Raw genomic sequence first — 15,826 nt, 5'->3', positions numbered from 1 at the left:
CCTGCTAAAGGGCCTGTGGTTTCAGACAGGGGCAATGCATCTCAGCCTTTCTGCTGCCAGACCGAGGGCTTTTAAATTCTGCTCACTTTTCACACCGACTGCTGGAAAAATGTGGATTTCTGAAGCAAATAATCTATAAACTCCTTTGATTACCACTGGCACCCATAAAATGAACACACAAACACACCCTAACAGCTCTTGCCCACAGACATAATCAGATCCTGGCTGTCTGGGATTAGGAGAATCTAAATATAATAATAATGCTAAAGAAATGTATTTTTTCCACTGAACTGAAAACAAAAATAGATTTGAAATGAATGTAAAAATATAAGAGCTATATATCTTCCCAGGAGAGCCAATTTTATTCCTGCCCAGTGTGACAAGAGCTTTAAATGCCATCACTTCCTCACTCCTTAATCTGTCCAGTAGATTTTAATTAGAATTAGAATTGGTCCCTATCTCTCTCTTTGGCTCTCTCGACTCTCTCTCTCCCTCTCTCTCTCTCTCTCTCTCTCTCTCTCTCTATTTCGTTCTCTCTCTCTTTCTCTCTCTCTCCCTCCCTCCCTCCCTCCACCCCTGCCCCCAGTCCCTGTCCAGTAGGTCGGTGTTAGGCCACAACGTTTTTTTGTCCAATTAGATGTAAGTGAAGCCCCAGTTCCAGGAAGCGTGTTTTTACCCAGCGGAGCCAGTGACCAGCCCATCCCTGCACCCCTTTAAGGTGCTGCGAGGCTGATTAAAAATTCATGTTTTAATTAAGCAGTTTTATTGCTCTTACTTTATGGACGATAATAAAAGACTGCTCTGAGTTTGGAGGAGTTGGAGGGGGTGGGGGTGTACATTAATTTTCGGCGATAAAGACTCGAAAATGCAACTTCTCATTGTTCTCCCTCCTCAAGTAGCTCATCACTCATCTGTAGCGGCTGGGTAACGGCTTGTCGGCGACGCTCGGCACGGCTTGCGCGATGTGCCGTGAATATCTCTCCTCGCTCAACAGATTTTAGACTAAACCGGATTCAGACCTGTCTCACTCACCACAGGGTACGTAGGGTAAAGCCGCTTCGTAAAACCAACAGGACAAAACAGTCTTAAAGAGAAAAATTTACGCTAAATGAAAGCTCCATTACGTGGCAGTGCCCTTTGTGGAAAAGAAATCCAGAGGCTGTGGTTTAATGCGGTATTTGGCTTTGCACGGGTTACTTTATAGCCCTGGTGCAGTCAGGCTTGGGAGTGCTTCTCGCAGTGGAGCGCATGTCTGTTTGGTGCTAGTGTAAGGTATATCAGTGGACGCTGATGTGTATTGTGCTTTCTTCCAATAGGCGGCTCGCAAATAAACTACTTCTTGGATTTCTTGAGTCCTTGAGTTGAAAGTCAGCTTTTTCTTTTTTTTTTTTTGTCGTTGCAGTGTTTTCAGGCAAACTCCTTGGGTAAGGGGGACTGCAGCCAGGACATTTACTGCAAGACTAAAGTTCTTTCTGCTTTTCTACAGATTTGATGAGTGGTGGAATGAAGATGAATGGTGTTGGATCATTCCACATTTCAGAAATGCACAGCCTGCGCCAAAATATAGAGAATTTGTCAGCAAGCTTACATATACGCATGCAAATAAACAAACACACACTCCCCAGTACATTACACACATACACAGGCAAACACAAGCACACACACACACGCGTGCTTCCACACATGCACACACGCACACTCACACACACATACACATCTACACACTGCCGACATCTGTGTTTGCTTGTGTGTGTGTGTGTGTGTGTGTGACCGCTCCTGTACGGCGCAAAGAAAGCACAATTCAACGCAGCGGCAATAATCAGTGAAAAAATTGAGCAGGATGACAGAGGGATGACATTCAGTCAGGGGGACTGGGGCTCCCACACACTTCCGCCTGTCGCGGGATAACAAACTGGGCTCGGGGAGGGAGGAAAGACTTAATTAGGCAAGACGTGTCCTATCCAGTCCTCTTTTCGGGCACCCAGCCCCCATCCTCCGCCTGGACGAGCAGACAGCCGTGGCATTGCTGCGAGATCCTCTCTCACGCTCACACCCCCTCACCCCAGCCTCCCGAGCTGAAAAGGGACTCTGTGTCACTCGCCTCCATGCCTTTGTGTCAGGCGGAGGGAGAGGAGAGAGACGCGCTCGCGCTCGCAGATTTATGAGAGCACGGCTGGGCTTTAAGTGTGTGGGTTTATGTGCGCTGCTTTTTGTTTTTTCCCCCTCTTTTCCTTCTTTTCCCCCTTGGTTTTCTCTTCCTGGAAAAACATTGCGGCTTTATGAGGTCTGAGAACTGAGAGACAGTGCCGCTACTGTAGGCTAAGCCAAGGGAGGGAAAAATGGCTGCCATACAGTTGTTTGCCAGAAGGGGGAGCAAGTGCCATTTGGGTCATGGGCATGCAAACCAGGGTCATGGGTTTTGAATCCACATTCAGATTTTCTTTACATTCCCTCTATCAATGTACAACAATTAATTTTTTTCAAGTAAATTAAATTAAATTGTATCAAGTGAAGCACATGATAGCATTTGATTCTTTTTATTCACATGGAGTAAAAATGTGTTATCTTATTTCAGAAGCTGAGAAAAATGGCAGTAGAAGGAGGGAGGTATGTGTGTGAACGTGTGTGTGGCTTTTCAGGGGGTCTCTCTGCTTCTGAAGACACAGCAGGGGGTGAGGACACAGTAAGCAGTAGGAGGCATGAGAAGTGGGTGGGCCCTTGCAGTTACCATAGGAACATGTTTATCTGAGCATTCTGGGCACTTGAGGATAAACAACCTGGCCAAACTTTCGCCCAATGGACTGCGTGCATTTTGAATGGCTGTGGGTGCACCTTTTTCACATGTGCACTGAAGCCGTTGTCAAACGCAGATTTGTGTGTGGGTGTTTGACTATAATGTAGTGTGTGTGTGTGTGTGTGTGGGTGTGTTTGACTGTAGTGTAGTGTGTGTGTGTGCGGGTGTTTGACTGTATGACCAGCCGTTCAGTGCAGAAGATGGATGTGTTGATAATAATTTGCGTGTGGGTGTGTATGTGAGTGTGTGTGTGTGCGGGTGTGTTTGACTGTATGACCAATCAATGCAGAAGATGGATGTGTGGCTAATAGAGAAAACTCTTTTTGTTATTTTGTTATGCTTCACGTTCTGAAAAAGACAGAGAAACATCTGACCCCATTCTGAAGGCGGCTGTGAATTTCTCTTGATGTGCGCATCTATCTTTGAGATTGATCTGTCAGTGGTGTTGACCCGTGCCACCCACAAACATAAATACATATAACCTTTATTTGTGCATTTTCAGGGTGATACAGGGGCGGTTTTATTTTCTAAACTGTGTTTGCAGCGGGAGTGCTGCCTTCATGTGTGTTTGTGCCTGTGTGTGTGTGTGTGTGTGTGTGTCCTGAGGTATCCCAGAACTGAACTACCTTTCCCTGGGAGATCAATGAGTCCATGGGCCATGGCTGTGAGCATGAAGCTGTTAAAATATTTATCCTGGGCAGGATATTGACTGTGAGCAGACAGAGGGAGCAGTGGATTAGGTCTGTTAGCTTTAGCCAACGGGGCCCTCTCAATACAAAAGTCAGAGAATGCAAATACACATCAGTGAACGAGACACTAAAAGAGAGAGAGAGAGAAAGAGAGAGAGAGAAAGAAAGAATGAACAAAAGAAAGAGATAGAGGTAAAGAGAATTGATGACGGAGGGAGCGAGGAAACGTAAACAGGGACAGATTGATGAGGGGATGGAGAACGTGCAGGGGAGAGATAAATCGAGGGACAGAAATGGAAGAATGAGAGGTGGGCAGAATGGAGTGAGAGTGAACGAACGAGTATGGGGCATGAAAGAGAAGCATGTGAGAGAGAGAGAGAGAAAGAGTGAGAGAGAGAGAAAGAGAGAGAGAGTCTTTTGTATTCTCCTTGCGCAGTGTGCTGTTCATTGAGGAAGGTTGAGCAGGATAGCTGATTCCCAAGGTGTCACTGATACACAGCCCCCACGCCCAGCACAGTCCTTATTACATTATGGCCAGGATGTGCAGAGGAGGAAGGTGGCATCAAGGTGTCATTCACAGATCTGATCATATAGGTGCGTTCAGGATAAGCTGTCCTTCCATAGGCTTCTGTGGGGGGAAGGACCTGCTAGCTGATGGATTCAGCACTGAGCCGATTTTCCCCTTATCAGCGGGAGTGCAGCTGACACAGTCCATCCTCTGGGTGTCAGCACTAACCATGTGATGAAGCGTCCAGACTTACTGCCTTACTACTCTCATTCTCCCTCCCTTTCATTCTCTCTCTCCTTCTCTCTCTTTCCCCTCGTCTCTCTCTTCCTCTCCCTCTCCTCCCCCTCCTCTCTCTCTCCCTCTCCCGCTCCCTCTCTCTCTTTCTCTCTCTCTCCCCCTCTCCCGCTCCCTTTCTCTCTCTCTTTATATCTCTCCCCCCTCCTCTCTCTCTCTCTCTTTATCTCTCTCTCACCCATTATTTGCTTCTTGCTCTACTGTGCGTGTGTGACCGTGTACAGAGAAGGACTGTGAGATCAGGGAAGGGAGGAGCAGATCATGGGTGACTACAGCAGCAATGGGGCAGGTAGAGGCAGGTGGGCACAGTCCAGCTGGGATAGGTGTGGTGGAGGGGGGGTAACGGTGCCAGTGCCAGCCAGGCACCCAGCACTGATGTCTTTAAGCAATTAGACTCCCCCGCCACTATAGGCATGGTGCCATCTGGGGCCTGCCAGAACGAGCCGTCACCAGAGAGACTTTCGCTCTGGTCCGGCCTGGTCCGGCCCAGTGAGCCTCCTGCTGTGAAAGTGTTGGGTGTGTCCACCAGGGTCTCTAAGCACCTCAGCCGTAGTTCTGCTGTAGTCTGGGGCCCCGGTCCAACCTGTCCACAGTTTGGCTCCAGCCTGTGTCAGTTCTTTCTAGACTCCTGTCAGTGAAAGTATGTTGCGCAAACACTTAACACACACGCACACACTTAACACACAAGCACACATACACCCAGACCTAACACACACATTCACACACACACACACTGCACACACAAGCCCAGAGGACGCTTGTCAGAAACAAAGCAGCCGAAAGCAGCTCCTTTTTTTCTTTTTTTTATCCCCCCACCCGTGTGGCCGCAGGGGCTCTTTGGCGAAAAAGGGCTGCGCGTTATCAAAGAAGCGCAAACTATCTTTAAATTTACTAATTACCCGTCCTCGCCGCGCTTTCCCCCCGGAGCCGGCGGTAACGGCCTTTTCTCTGCGATGCGCCGGCGGTTCGAGAGCCGGGGAGAGGGAGCTGGCGCACTCGGGCTCCTTATCTGTTAATTAAACACAGAGGCTGCTGGGAAGACCGCTGGAGGAACTCTCCCTGCGAGCGGAGCACAGCCCCCCCTCCCGTCACCGCTGCCTGCCAAAAGCAGCTCTCCTGGATAGGGTTACGGACGCTCTATCGATCGGGGTGAGGTGATGGGAGGGATATGGGCCCACCGTCGATGCCTCTGAAGTGGTCCGAAACCCGATCGGACACCAGAGACGCCGGGCTCCAGCCGCTACCGCATTCTGTCAGGGGCCGCAAGGTGACTTTAAGGCTCAGAAACTTTGGTGAAGGGGGGCGGTGGGACAGGGTCACCCCGGCCAAGCAGATAAAGCATTGTTCTGCTTCAAAGAGGTTAGGCCTTTGTAGGTCAGGTGACAAGAATGATGCAGGGAGCGGAGGCTGCTCGTGTCGTTATGCTGAAGAATAAAGATGGACGTCTAGAAGATTTAACTGGAACATATGCCTGACTTGCACGGTGCACACACACATGCGCACAGACACACAAACACGCAGATACACGCATACAGTATGCTCACACACTGGATCAAATCACAACATCCAGGTAGCCAACGTGACAAAGCACATGTATGCTCAATTCTCATTTCGACATGGAGCATTAACCTGATGAGGTCCCCTTGGGCTTTCATTTAAAGCCAGGGAGTGTGTGTGTGTGTGTGTGCATGTCTGTGTCTGTTAGTGTGTGTGTGTGCATGTGTGTGTGTGTATGTGTGTGTGCTTGTGTGTGTGTGTGTGTGCATGTGTGTGTGTCTGAATGTCTGTGTGCATGTGTGTTTGTGTGTGTGTGCGTGCGTGTGTGTGTGTGTGTGTGTGTGTGAGTGTGTGAGGTGGCAGCATGTTTGAGGGGAAGGCTCTTCAACGTTAATTAATCTGCAAATAGGGCAGAGATGATGCACACTTAACATGGAGGGCCACCGAAGAATATTTGTGGAGTGAGATACCGGGGGTGAGAGAAAATGTACTTGGTGCAAAGAGCACTGTACTGAAATCTGGCCTGCACTGGAACCTGAAATCTGGCCTGAATTTGAGTCTCTGAGGCAGGGAGGCTGCCAATCCATTGGGAGAGAGGAGAGATCAAGTGGCCATTGCAGCAAAGAATCACTCGCCAACATGATTCATATAGGGTCAAGGGGTAAACTGACCTCAGCATTCATTAAATATATAATTTCCTTTCTTCATTGTGGTTTTCCTGTAGTTCAATGTATTGCTGCTTACATGTTGTATGAGCTTTTTTGAGTGTTTCCTTGTCATACTCATGTTGTTCTTGAGGTGATAAAGAGGGGCGGTACTGCAGGTGCATTACCCGAGGTGAAATATACCCAGCCAAACACCAGAACAGAAGAAGCGTCCTGAATTATTGAAGGCGTTATAAAACGTCCTTGGGGGAGAGAAAGAAAACACTGCATTCTTCTTATGTGCCATTTTTCTCTATAGGCCATCATCATTGAACGGGACAAAAAAGTTCAGATCGGTTTCGTTTTACACATCTTCAAATTGAGATTTTGCCTTTTCTTTTCGAATGTCTTCTGACTTGCTGAAGGGAGATTTCCAACATTAGTTTGAAGCAGGGTGTATTTCAAGGGTGATTTTAAGGTTATGTTAACTGTGGTAGTGCTGTCTGATGGCTCTTTAGTGCAACATTTCCAGCACTCCAAGGTGGAATTTGAAGCTTAGAGGTAGACCTTTGGTGTTAATAACTTCCGGATTTTTGCATATTCCACCCAAGTGAATTATAATCTTTGCAATGCAAGAGCAAGGACAGGTGGAGACTTCAGTACAGGCAATTTCATGCCAAATAAGTAAACAATCTGGCATTAATATGGCAAAAACAAGTGGATATTGATTCTCCCATGCATGATCGACAGCTGAATTTGTATCAAAACCAAATACAGAACACCGCGGATACAGAACATCTAATTGCATTGGGCCCCCAAGAAGAAATGCAGATGCCATGCGACATTCAGGTGTGGTGCCTGGTTACGGCATGTCTGGGGGCCCATCATTAAGTCTTGTGTTGTGCACACAGCCAATCAGAGTGTCAGAAGATAAAGGGAAGGGAGAACCATTAAATGTTATGAGTCCCCCTAAGCTCAGTGTAAAGGCTATTAGTCTGAGAAAGGTTAATAAGAGACTGAGAGAGAGAGTAAGAGAGAGAGCAGTATGGGTGAGAGAGAAGGGTGGGAAGGGGGGATGGGTGGGTGCAAGATGATGACAACAGGTTGTAGTCGGTAGCTAGTTTCCTATTTCCACTGACTCTGAGAAAATAATAGCACTTATCAATCATTCTATAAGAGGCCATTTCAAGGACTGGACTTGGTTCCTCTCTGGGTACACTTAAATGAAGAACCTGAGAAATTAGACATATATTACACTCTAGTTTAAAAATCAATTGGTAGTGAATGGGGCAGGCAGTACAGTTTAAACTAGCAGTTCAACTCCAGGCAGGCCAAGCACAAACATGAAGACCCCCAAAACACTGAAAGTCAATCTTCCTCTCTGTGGGCCAAGCTGCAGCGTATGATTTGTGTGCCCTGTTAATTGATTTCCAGTAATTAAAAATCCCTGTCTTGGGGGCAGGAGCAATCTTCATATTCTATTCATGCGGATTAATACATATTTGTCTGCGCTGTTGCATCAGTGTAGCTTTTGTGCATTTTCGTCTCCCCATACAACTGATTAAACATTCATAACCACATGGATCGCTGAAAATCACATTCCACTGCTATTTGGGGATTGATTTTTATTTTCTACACAGATAATAACTTTGTCTGAAAATATGATTTTCCGCCTCTGAATGCTGACTATTAAATGTCAATTTTTTTCCCTTAAGCACAATGTCCTTGGTGAGACGTCTGCTTTGTTCTCAGGCTAGGGCAGTTGACCCTATCTGCGGTTGACAGGGTGGTAAGGACCAAGTGTACAATCAGGGTTGCAGGTTCAATGCCCGAAAAAGCACTCTAAGGCACTTTACCTGAACAAAGCAGTAACGTGTGATATTTTTAACTGCAAGGACGGATTGATAGTGTTGTTTTTCTAACCCATCCTGAAAAAGGTTTGTTTGTTGAGCTGAGCTTCGATCTGAATATCTGTTTTCTGATTTAATGCTGCCCTTATCAGCAGTGGGTCACATGACATATGTATACAGTGAGCTCCATAAGTCTCCATGAAAAGTCTCCTGGTGAAACCAAAATCAATAAAAACACCATTTAATACAAAATAAAAATTGCCTATGTGAATTGTTTGAATGCAAATCTAAAATTGTGGAGTACAGTGACTTGGTCCCAAGATCACTGTATTTAAACATAACTGGGCTGGGATTTGAGGGATATTCTGTTTCACTAAAAGCAGGCAAAGGGGGCTGTGTGGATCTCTCTGACCTGACCCACAGCTGTGTGGATCTCTCTGACCAGACCCACGGCTGTGTGGATCTCTCTGACCTGACCCACAGCTGTGTGGCTCTCTCTGACCTGACCCACGGCTGTGTGGATCTCTCTGACCTGACCCCCGGCTGTGTGGATCTCTCTGACCTGACCCCCGGCTGTGTGGATCTCTCTGACCTGACCCCCGGCTGTGTGGATCTCTCTGACCTGACCCCCGGCTGTGTGGATCTCTCTGACCTGACCCCCGGCTGTGTGGATCTCTCTGACCTGACCCACGGCTGTGTGGATCTCTCTGATCTGACCCACGACTGTGTGGATCTCTCTGACCTGACCCACGGCTGTGTTGGGTGCAGGTGGCTGGAGCGGGTGGGGGCGCTGGAGTGAGTGCAGCAGCGACTGTGGGGGAGGGGTGCAGACTCGTAAACGTGCCTGTCACGCGGCCCCCGACGAGTCCTACCTGTGTGAGGGAGTGTTAGAGGAAGGACGGCCCTGCAACCCACAGCCCTGCATCAGTGAGTCCAACCTGAGGCTCTTACCTGCCTGTCTGTCTGTGTTTCTCTCTTATCACTCACTGCCATCATTTACATAACATTATTCTCCTTTTATTTTAATCTATCCCTTTATTCTTGAATTTATTTTATTTACTCATTCCAGACCTGGATGAAAATATGTAATTGTTTACGATTCAAATATATTGCTTCAATTCACTGAGCTTGTCTGGTGTATTGGAACCTATGAAGTGTAAACCCCACCTTCTGCTCCCCTTGGTTGGCTCAACTGCATCAGGCAAACCCAATCGAGCACAGAAAAGTATTTGAATCCAAAACAATTATGCATTTGACTCAAGTCTGATTCATTCCTTCAGATGCCATTTAGCTGTCACACACGCAATAGCTTCTTCCAGTGGTTAAATTAAATTAATTCAAATATTCAGTCGAGACCAAGAATGATCAAATACAGACCTGATTAGAAAACAGCTTCTCCTGCCTCAGGAGTGGAAGGGGTTGCCTCCTCCAACAGCAACACCTCTGGCTTTTGAATTAAAGCTAGTGTAGAACAACACCTCAGAAATAGCCGGATTGACAACTCATGCCTAATCACAGCAATATCACTGTGAGCCTTGAAGGTGTTTCCAAAGCGGGAAAAAAAGAGAAAAAATGCAAATGCGTGGCGAGTAGGTTTCCGTGCAATGCCTCGGTGCTCGCTGCACCTACCGATGTTCAGAGTCCCCGCCATCCGACTCAGCATGCCGCCATTTTCATGTCCCCCTGCTCACTCTGAACATGCAGTAGGACTGCTATTATGTTCGCAGATTAGCGTGAAATGTGGGAGAATTTGAAAATGGACGGTTGAGCCTTATCTGTGGCATTTCCTTTTTTCTCTTCTTTTCTCATTAAAAAATGGAGGACTGTGTTCTCACAAATCCAGCTAGGAAATGTGTCTCCGGGTGCAAATTGCATTTGGGTTTGAGTCATTGTGTTGCTTGTGTCAGAGGAACATCAAGAACCACATGAAGAGCTCTATTTCAGGAGTCTTCTTCCTCCACCTGCCCTCATTCTCATAATACAATGTATGGGAAATGTGAAAAAATTGTGGAATACATTTCATAATATACATATTTTCTAATATATCCCACAATACATGCGTGAAAAAGGATATATGTGAAAGTCCCCTCAGTTGAGGTGGCTTTCATGAAATACATTTTAACGTATATTAAAAATGTATTCCTTTGAGTTTTTCTTCCTATGTGTTGTGTGTACTGTTTCCCATATGGCATCATTGTTTAACTCTGTAATATAAATTACAGAAGTTAGGACAGCCACAGTTGCTCAGATAGTACAGGATGTTTCAACAGCATTGCAGGCTGCTTTTTAGCAAAGTTTCAGAAAGAAAATTTAAAAAAATAAAATTAATCAAATTCACTAATCTTACACTTATATTAATCACAGGTATATTATATTTACTTCTGGTGTGATAATGTTGAATTGATGCTGAAGTTAGTTTCTGCGTTATTTGGGCAATACACATGGCATTAACGCTTTATTAATACGCTCTAGTGTGCAGGGATGTAGCCTTTAGCCTTTGCGCTCTGCTCTCTGTGTCCTCCTATGTGTGGTCACTTACCCATGTATGGCACTGCATGTGACAATAAACCTCACATGTACCACTCAGACCCCTCATAGCTCACTAGCCCCACTCCCTGGCCATCACCCACACCACTAGACGCACCCTTGTTTACTGAGGAAGGGGACCTGCGCTACACATTACAGCAAGGCAGGCTTAACTGGGCCAAGATTGCTGTCATAACATCTCAAAGCCCCATCCCCATAACCCCATAACCTCTCAAAGCCCAGCGACCACATGCTTAGGAGATAGGATGGATCCCTTTGCACGTGGAGCCTCTCTATGTATTCACCGTGACTCCGCCTACTCCACCCCTGTCATCGCAACCCTCACGCCAGGCCCTACTCCCCTGTCCGCCGACACTGTACCCAGTTATGACACCGCTAATCACGGCCTTACCTCACCCTCAGGCAAAGTACGCCACATCTCCCGAAGCCAGTCGCTGCGGTCGGTAGACAGCCGCAAGCGAGACGACGGTGACAAGCCTCGCTACGGACACCTGGCCCCCCAGACAGGTAAGACAGTACCACCTGGACCACTCAAAACTCAGCCCCTCCCCAGAATCAAATATCAATCAGAAGTCATTAACAGATGTACCCTACAGCCTTGTCATTGTCATACATGCAGACCTGCGCTCCCTTGGTTTGTGGGGTGATACTTTCCCTGCTGAAAAAAACAGCTCAAGCTAGGTTTTGAAACAGCGCTGGTTGACCAGCTAGACCAGCTCCATACTCAATATAAGTTGACCAGGTTGAGCTATGTTTTGAAACAGCTGGTAGCTGGTAATTTCAAGCTGGTCATTGCTGGATTTTGCACCAGGGTTGTAACCCTCCTAACCATGGGCTTGAATTTGGGAACCCTGTCCCTTAAAGATGGAACATATCTCTGATTGTTGGTCCCTGAAACAGGGTACCAGTCCCATCTTCATTTGACTCCCCCACCTCACCCTCCCACAAAAAAAAATCTAGTTAAAAAACAATATCAGACACGCCCATTATGGGTGCAGTAATGTTGTTTTTTCATGTCCTTGCTGTTTTTGTTGCCTCACTGGTGCTATTGTCATACTGCCACTGTGTGGTGATTGGTTTATGGTACTGATAATGCCTTACGATCTACATTCACCCCATCTCAAGGTACATTTTTTATCTGAATTAAATTTGTGGTTTTTCCTTATTTTATGCAAGAGAGGATTAAATATAAAAGGAAGCTTCTTTGAACGCATGTGTTTTACCCCCCAAGTTTCTTCGTTTTTTTTCCTGAGCATTTTGGTGCTTACATGGGTCATTTGTTGATTGACACCGTTGATGTTAAAGCAGTGGCAACATTTCACCGAATGGCTGTGTGAGTACACCATTGGCAGCCAATCAGCTTAGAGGATAGTGCTTAGTTTCCACGGTTTTCCGTCTGAGCTGAAAAACAGAACAGAAATTGTCTGGGTGTCTGGGACACTTGTCTATATGTGGACATAAAGGATATGTTTGCATGCCAAAGATCACTGTGTGTTCCAGAAGCTTCCTTCTAAATCCAGCCATGATTAATACATATCACGTTCATGTTCTCTGAAACTTATGACCGCAGATCTATTAAGAAACGACACACTTGGAAGAGGAGGAGGGACTCATTGATTGGAAATATGGATTCATATGTAATGGTTCTTTTTTTGTTCGTTTTGTGAAAGGCAGATGAGTTCATTAATAGAGGGCTGCCTCCTGTATTTCTAATGATCTACTTCAGCGTATCCTACCCATTAGCCAGGCGGTCTTCTCAAATTCCCTTCACTGCAATCAACAGTTGAGCTCTTCCCAGAAAAGAAAGATTTTATTATTACCAGAAAAAGCATGTAAAGAGCTTTCAGAGGCCTCTATGCCATATCCATACGCTGGGACATTCGCTTGGCTCACAAGCCGAATGCCATGGATATGGGGATCAGAGATCACATCCTAAAATAAACAGGCTCTCCTCCGCCAACAAGGACGCCCTGTCCCTGTTCCCAGCAAAGGAGACTAGGTCTGACCCCGGCATGCTAACCGATCTCACCCCTCTGCTCCCCGCTTCCTCTTCCCACCCGCCCCCTTGCCCGACCCTCCCTCCCTCCCTGCGCCCCGCCCCAGAATCGGCCACAGGGGAGGAGTGGTCCCCGTGGAGCGTGTGCTCGGCCACCTGCGGGGAGGGCTGGCAGAGCCGCACGCGGTTCTGCATCTCCTCCTCCTACAGCACGCAGTGCAGCGGGCCCCTGCGAGAACAGAGGCCCTGCAACAACTCCGCAGTGTGCCCAGGTAAGCCCTCCACCCACCTGCCAATGTGCTGCGCCTCCCCTCTCCAATGCCAACAACCCCCGCTCCCTGCGCTTAAACACCCTCTCCTGCTGACTCCTCCTTCCACTCTCAGAAATACAGTGATAGTGGAGGTACATTTTTGTTCTAATTCCCCAAATGTACCCTGAAATTACAGTAATCTTCTCTTCGGGTACAAATTTGTATGTTTTCCAAGCAAAAAAGGTACAAATTAATGACACAGTATACTGCTGGCTTGGGTAACAATTGTATGTACTTATAGGATACTGCCCCAGTAGCAGAATTTGTAACTTTTTAGCCTCTTTTCGTACCTCTATTTCCGAGAGTGTCTGACTCCACGCCATTAAGGTGAGATCATTGACTTCACATTTAAGGTGGGGTCATTGTTTCCTCTCCTTTAAGGTGGTATAATGTGCTCCTTCCTTTTAAGATGAGATGATTGGCTCCCTCCCTTTAAGGAGGGGTCACTGGTTCCTCTGCTTTAAGGTGGTATTATTTGCTCCCCTTTAAGATTAGATGATTGGCTCCTTCCCTTTAAGGTGGGGTCATTGGCTCCTCTCCTTTAAGGTGGTATTATTTGCTCCTTCCCTTTAAAATGAGATGATTGTCCCCTTTAAGGTGGGGTCATTGGCTCCTCTCTTTTAAGGATATACTTAGAGATCGTGTAAAGAACCTCGTTGTCACCATAGTCCTCCCAGTCCACAGGGCACCCTACTAAGTTCCTGCACTACATGCACCTGGGGAAGCAATGGTAAGCACAGTTCCCAGGATGCTCCAGGTCACCTTGGATATGTGCTATGAGACTTTTAATGGGGGTATGAATCATTGCTGTTTCAAATTCCACCGCTTACTAGTGGAATTTCCCAAATGTAATGATACAGCTGTGAAAATAATATGATTTCAGTACCCATACTCCATAGCTGTCCCTGCCCTTGTGCGCAGCTGAGTTTAAGATTAATATAATGTCGTATATGTTAAAATGATGCACTGTTGCACAACAGAACATAACATAGCAGTAAATCATGTTTTGAGTTGATTGTTTTAGCGCAGCTTTTGAATTCGTACATATTTAAATACATGTCAGTTACAAATGTGTTTATGTGCGTGTATGTACATGTGCTGTGTGTGTAAACTCAATATGGTGCAGTGTTGGCGTGTGTTTGTGTTTGTGTGTACAAGAGCGTAAAACGCATGTGCCAGTACCTGCTTTACAGTCTGCATGGTGTGCCGTGTGGTTTTCTCTCTATAAATCACACCCTAGCCGCTCTGATTGCAGTGCACGGAGCCTGGGACGAGTGGTCGCCGTGGAGCCTCTGCTCGTCCACCTGCGGCCGTGGTTACCGCGAACGCACCCGCACCTGCAAGCCGCCGCAGTTTGGGGGTGACCCCTGCATCGGCCCCGCCAAGCAAACCAAGTTCTGCAACATCGCCGTCTGCCCAGGTGAGCCTGGCCCCCACCGCCCCCGGCCTGCGTAGCCTTCCCCTGCCATCTGTACACTACCTGTGCACTGTGGAATAAGCCATTACATGATTGTGCTACTATATTTGATGTGATGCGATATGTTTATTTTCCCTGAAAGCCCAAGGAATTACTTTATTTCCTCTTAGCTCTTGTTTCCATCTCTTTGCCATGTTGTCCTTTCCTTTCTTCTCATCTCCCTCGCTCCTCTGCTCCTGTTTTATCTGCCTTTCCTCTTCGCTCTCTCTCTCTCTTTCCCGCCTCGTTGTCATATCCCGGAGAGGACAGTGTCTTTTTCTTGTCCACAGGCTGCAAATTGTTGCCACCTTTAAAGTCATGGGAGGAAGGCAGTGTTAAAAAGGAGCTTGTGTCAGCTTGTAAAAGTTCTTTGTGACTCTGAATGAAGTGCTAAATCATCCCTATAAGAAACAAAAGGCTGGTTTTGGCACTGGTGAAACAAAGGCAACAGCTCTGCCGTATTAACTCAAAGGCTCACTTAATGAGGTGTAACTCGAGAGATTGGAGCGGCTCTTTTCTGGCACTCACCAGTTAACACACGCATACACACACACACACGCACACACACATACAGAGTAGCATGTGTATGTGTGTCCATTTCTGACTTTTTGGTGAAATCTTAGTCCGGACACACTATAGTCATTTAACATTCTTTGGCACCATTCCCAAAAGCAATCCTGTGAGTCTGGATCTTTCAATCTGCTGACCTAATCAGGTCCCCATATATTCTTATCTCATTACAAATGCATACCACTCCACTGCTCAACACAGGTACTACATTCTCAACCCCTGCCTCCTCTCCTTATAGTCTTCTTAAAAAAAATAATTTAACACATTTTCCATTTTTAAACAAACTCTTGAATCAGTTTTATCATAGTGGGAGAGGTGGCTACAATTAGGAACTTAGGAGAGTGAATAAAAAGACACAAACGACAAATGAACTTCTGCCATGCTGTGTCTCTTCTTCCCCTTAGTGGATGGGATCTGGAACGAGTGGTCGAGCTGGAGCTCCTGTTCCGCCTCCTGTGCTAATGGGACCATGCAAAGGACTCGAGAATGCAACGGGCCCTCCTACGGGGGGTCAGAGTGTCGCGGGGAGTGGCTGGAGACCAAGGACTGCTTCCTGAGGGACTGCCCAGGTAACCCCAATTGGTCAATCAAGGTCACATGAAATTGGGTAAACCCAGCTCTCTCAACCATATACTAGGATATCACAAATTTCTACAGTCACCAAAATGCC

At 46.7% G+C, this 15,826-nt stretch overlaps 1 protein-coding gene across 1 annotated transcript in view; it reads left to right on the top strand.

Moving 5' to 3' along the window:
* Positions 1-15,826, top strand: part of adgrb1a (adhesion G protein-coupled receptor B1a) — a 77,150-nt gene that overhangs the window by 23,146 nt on the left and 38,178 nt on the right. The window contains exons 3-7 of the mRNA XM_061261867.1: positions 9,045-9,203; positions 11,226-11,330; positions 12,927-13,091; positions 14,371-14,550; positions 15,561-15,725. Coding sequence (XP_061117851.1) covers positions 9,045-9,203; positions 11,226-11,330; positions 12,927-13,091; positions 14,371-14,550; positions 15,561-15,725 — 774 coding nt within the window. The remainder of the gene's footprint in view (positions 1-9,044; positions 9,204-11,225; positions 11,331-12,926; positions 13,092-14,370; positions 14,551-15,560; positions 15,726-15,826) is intronic.

This window comes from Conger conger, chromosome 1, assembly GCF_963514075.1.
Source record: "Conger conger chromosome 1, fConCon1.1, whole genome shotgun sequence".
Classification (NCBI taxonomy): Eukaryota; Metazoa; Chordata; class Actinopteri; order Anguilliformes; family Congridae; genus Conger; species Conger conger.
The sequence above is the reverse complement of the archived record's forward strand: the minus strand, read 5'-3'. Positions and strand labels throughout refer to the sequence as shown.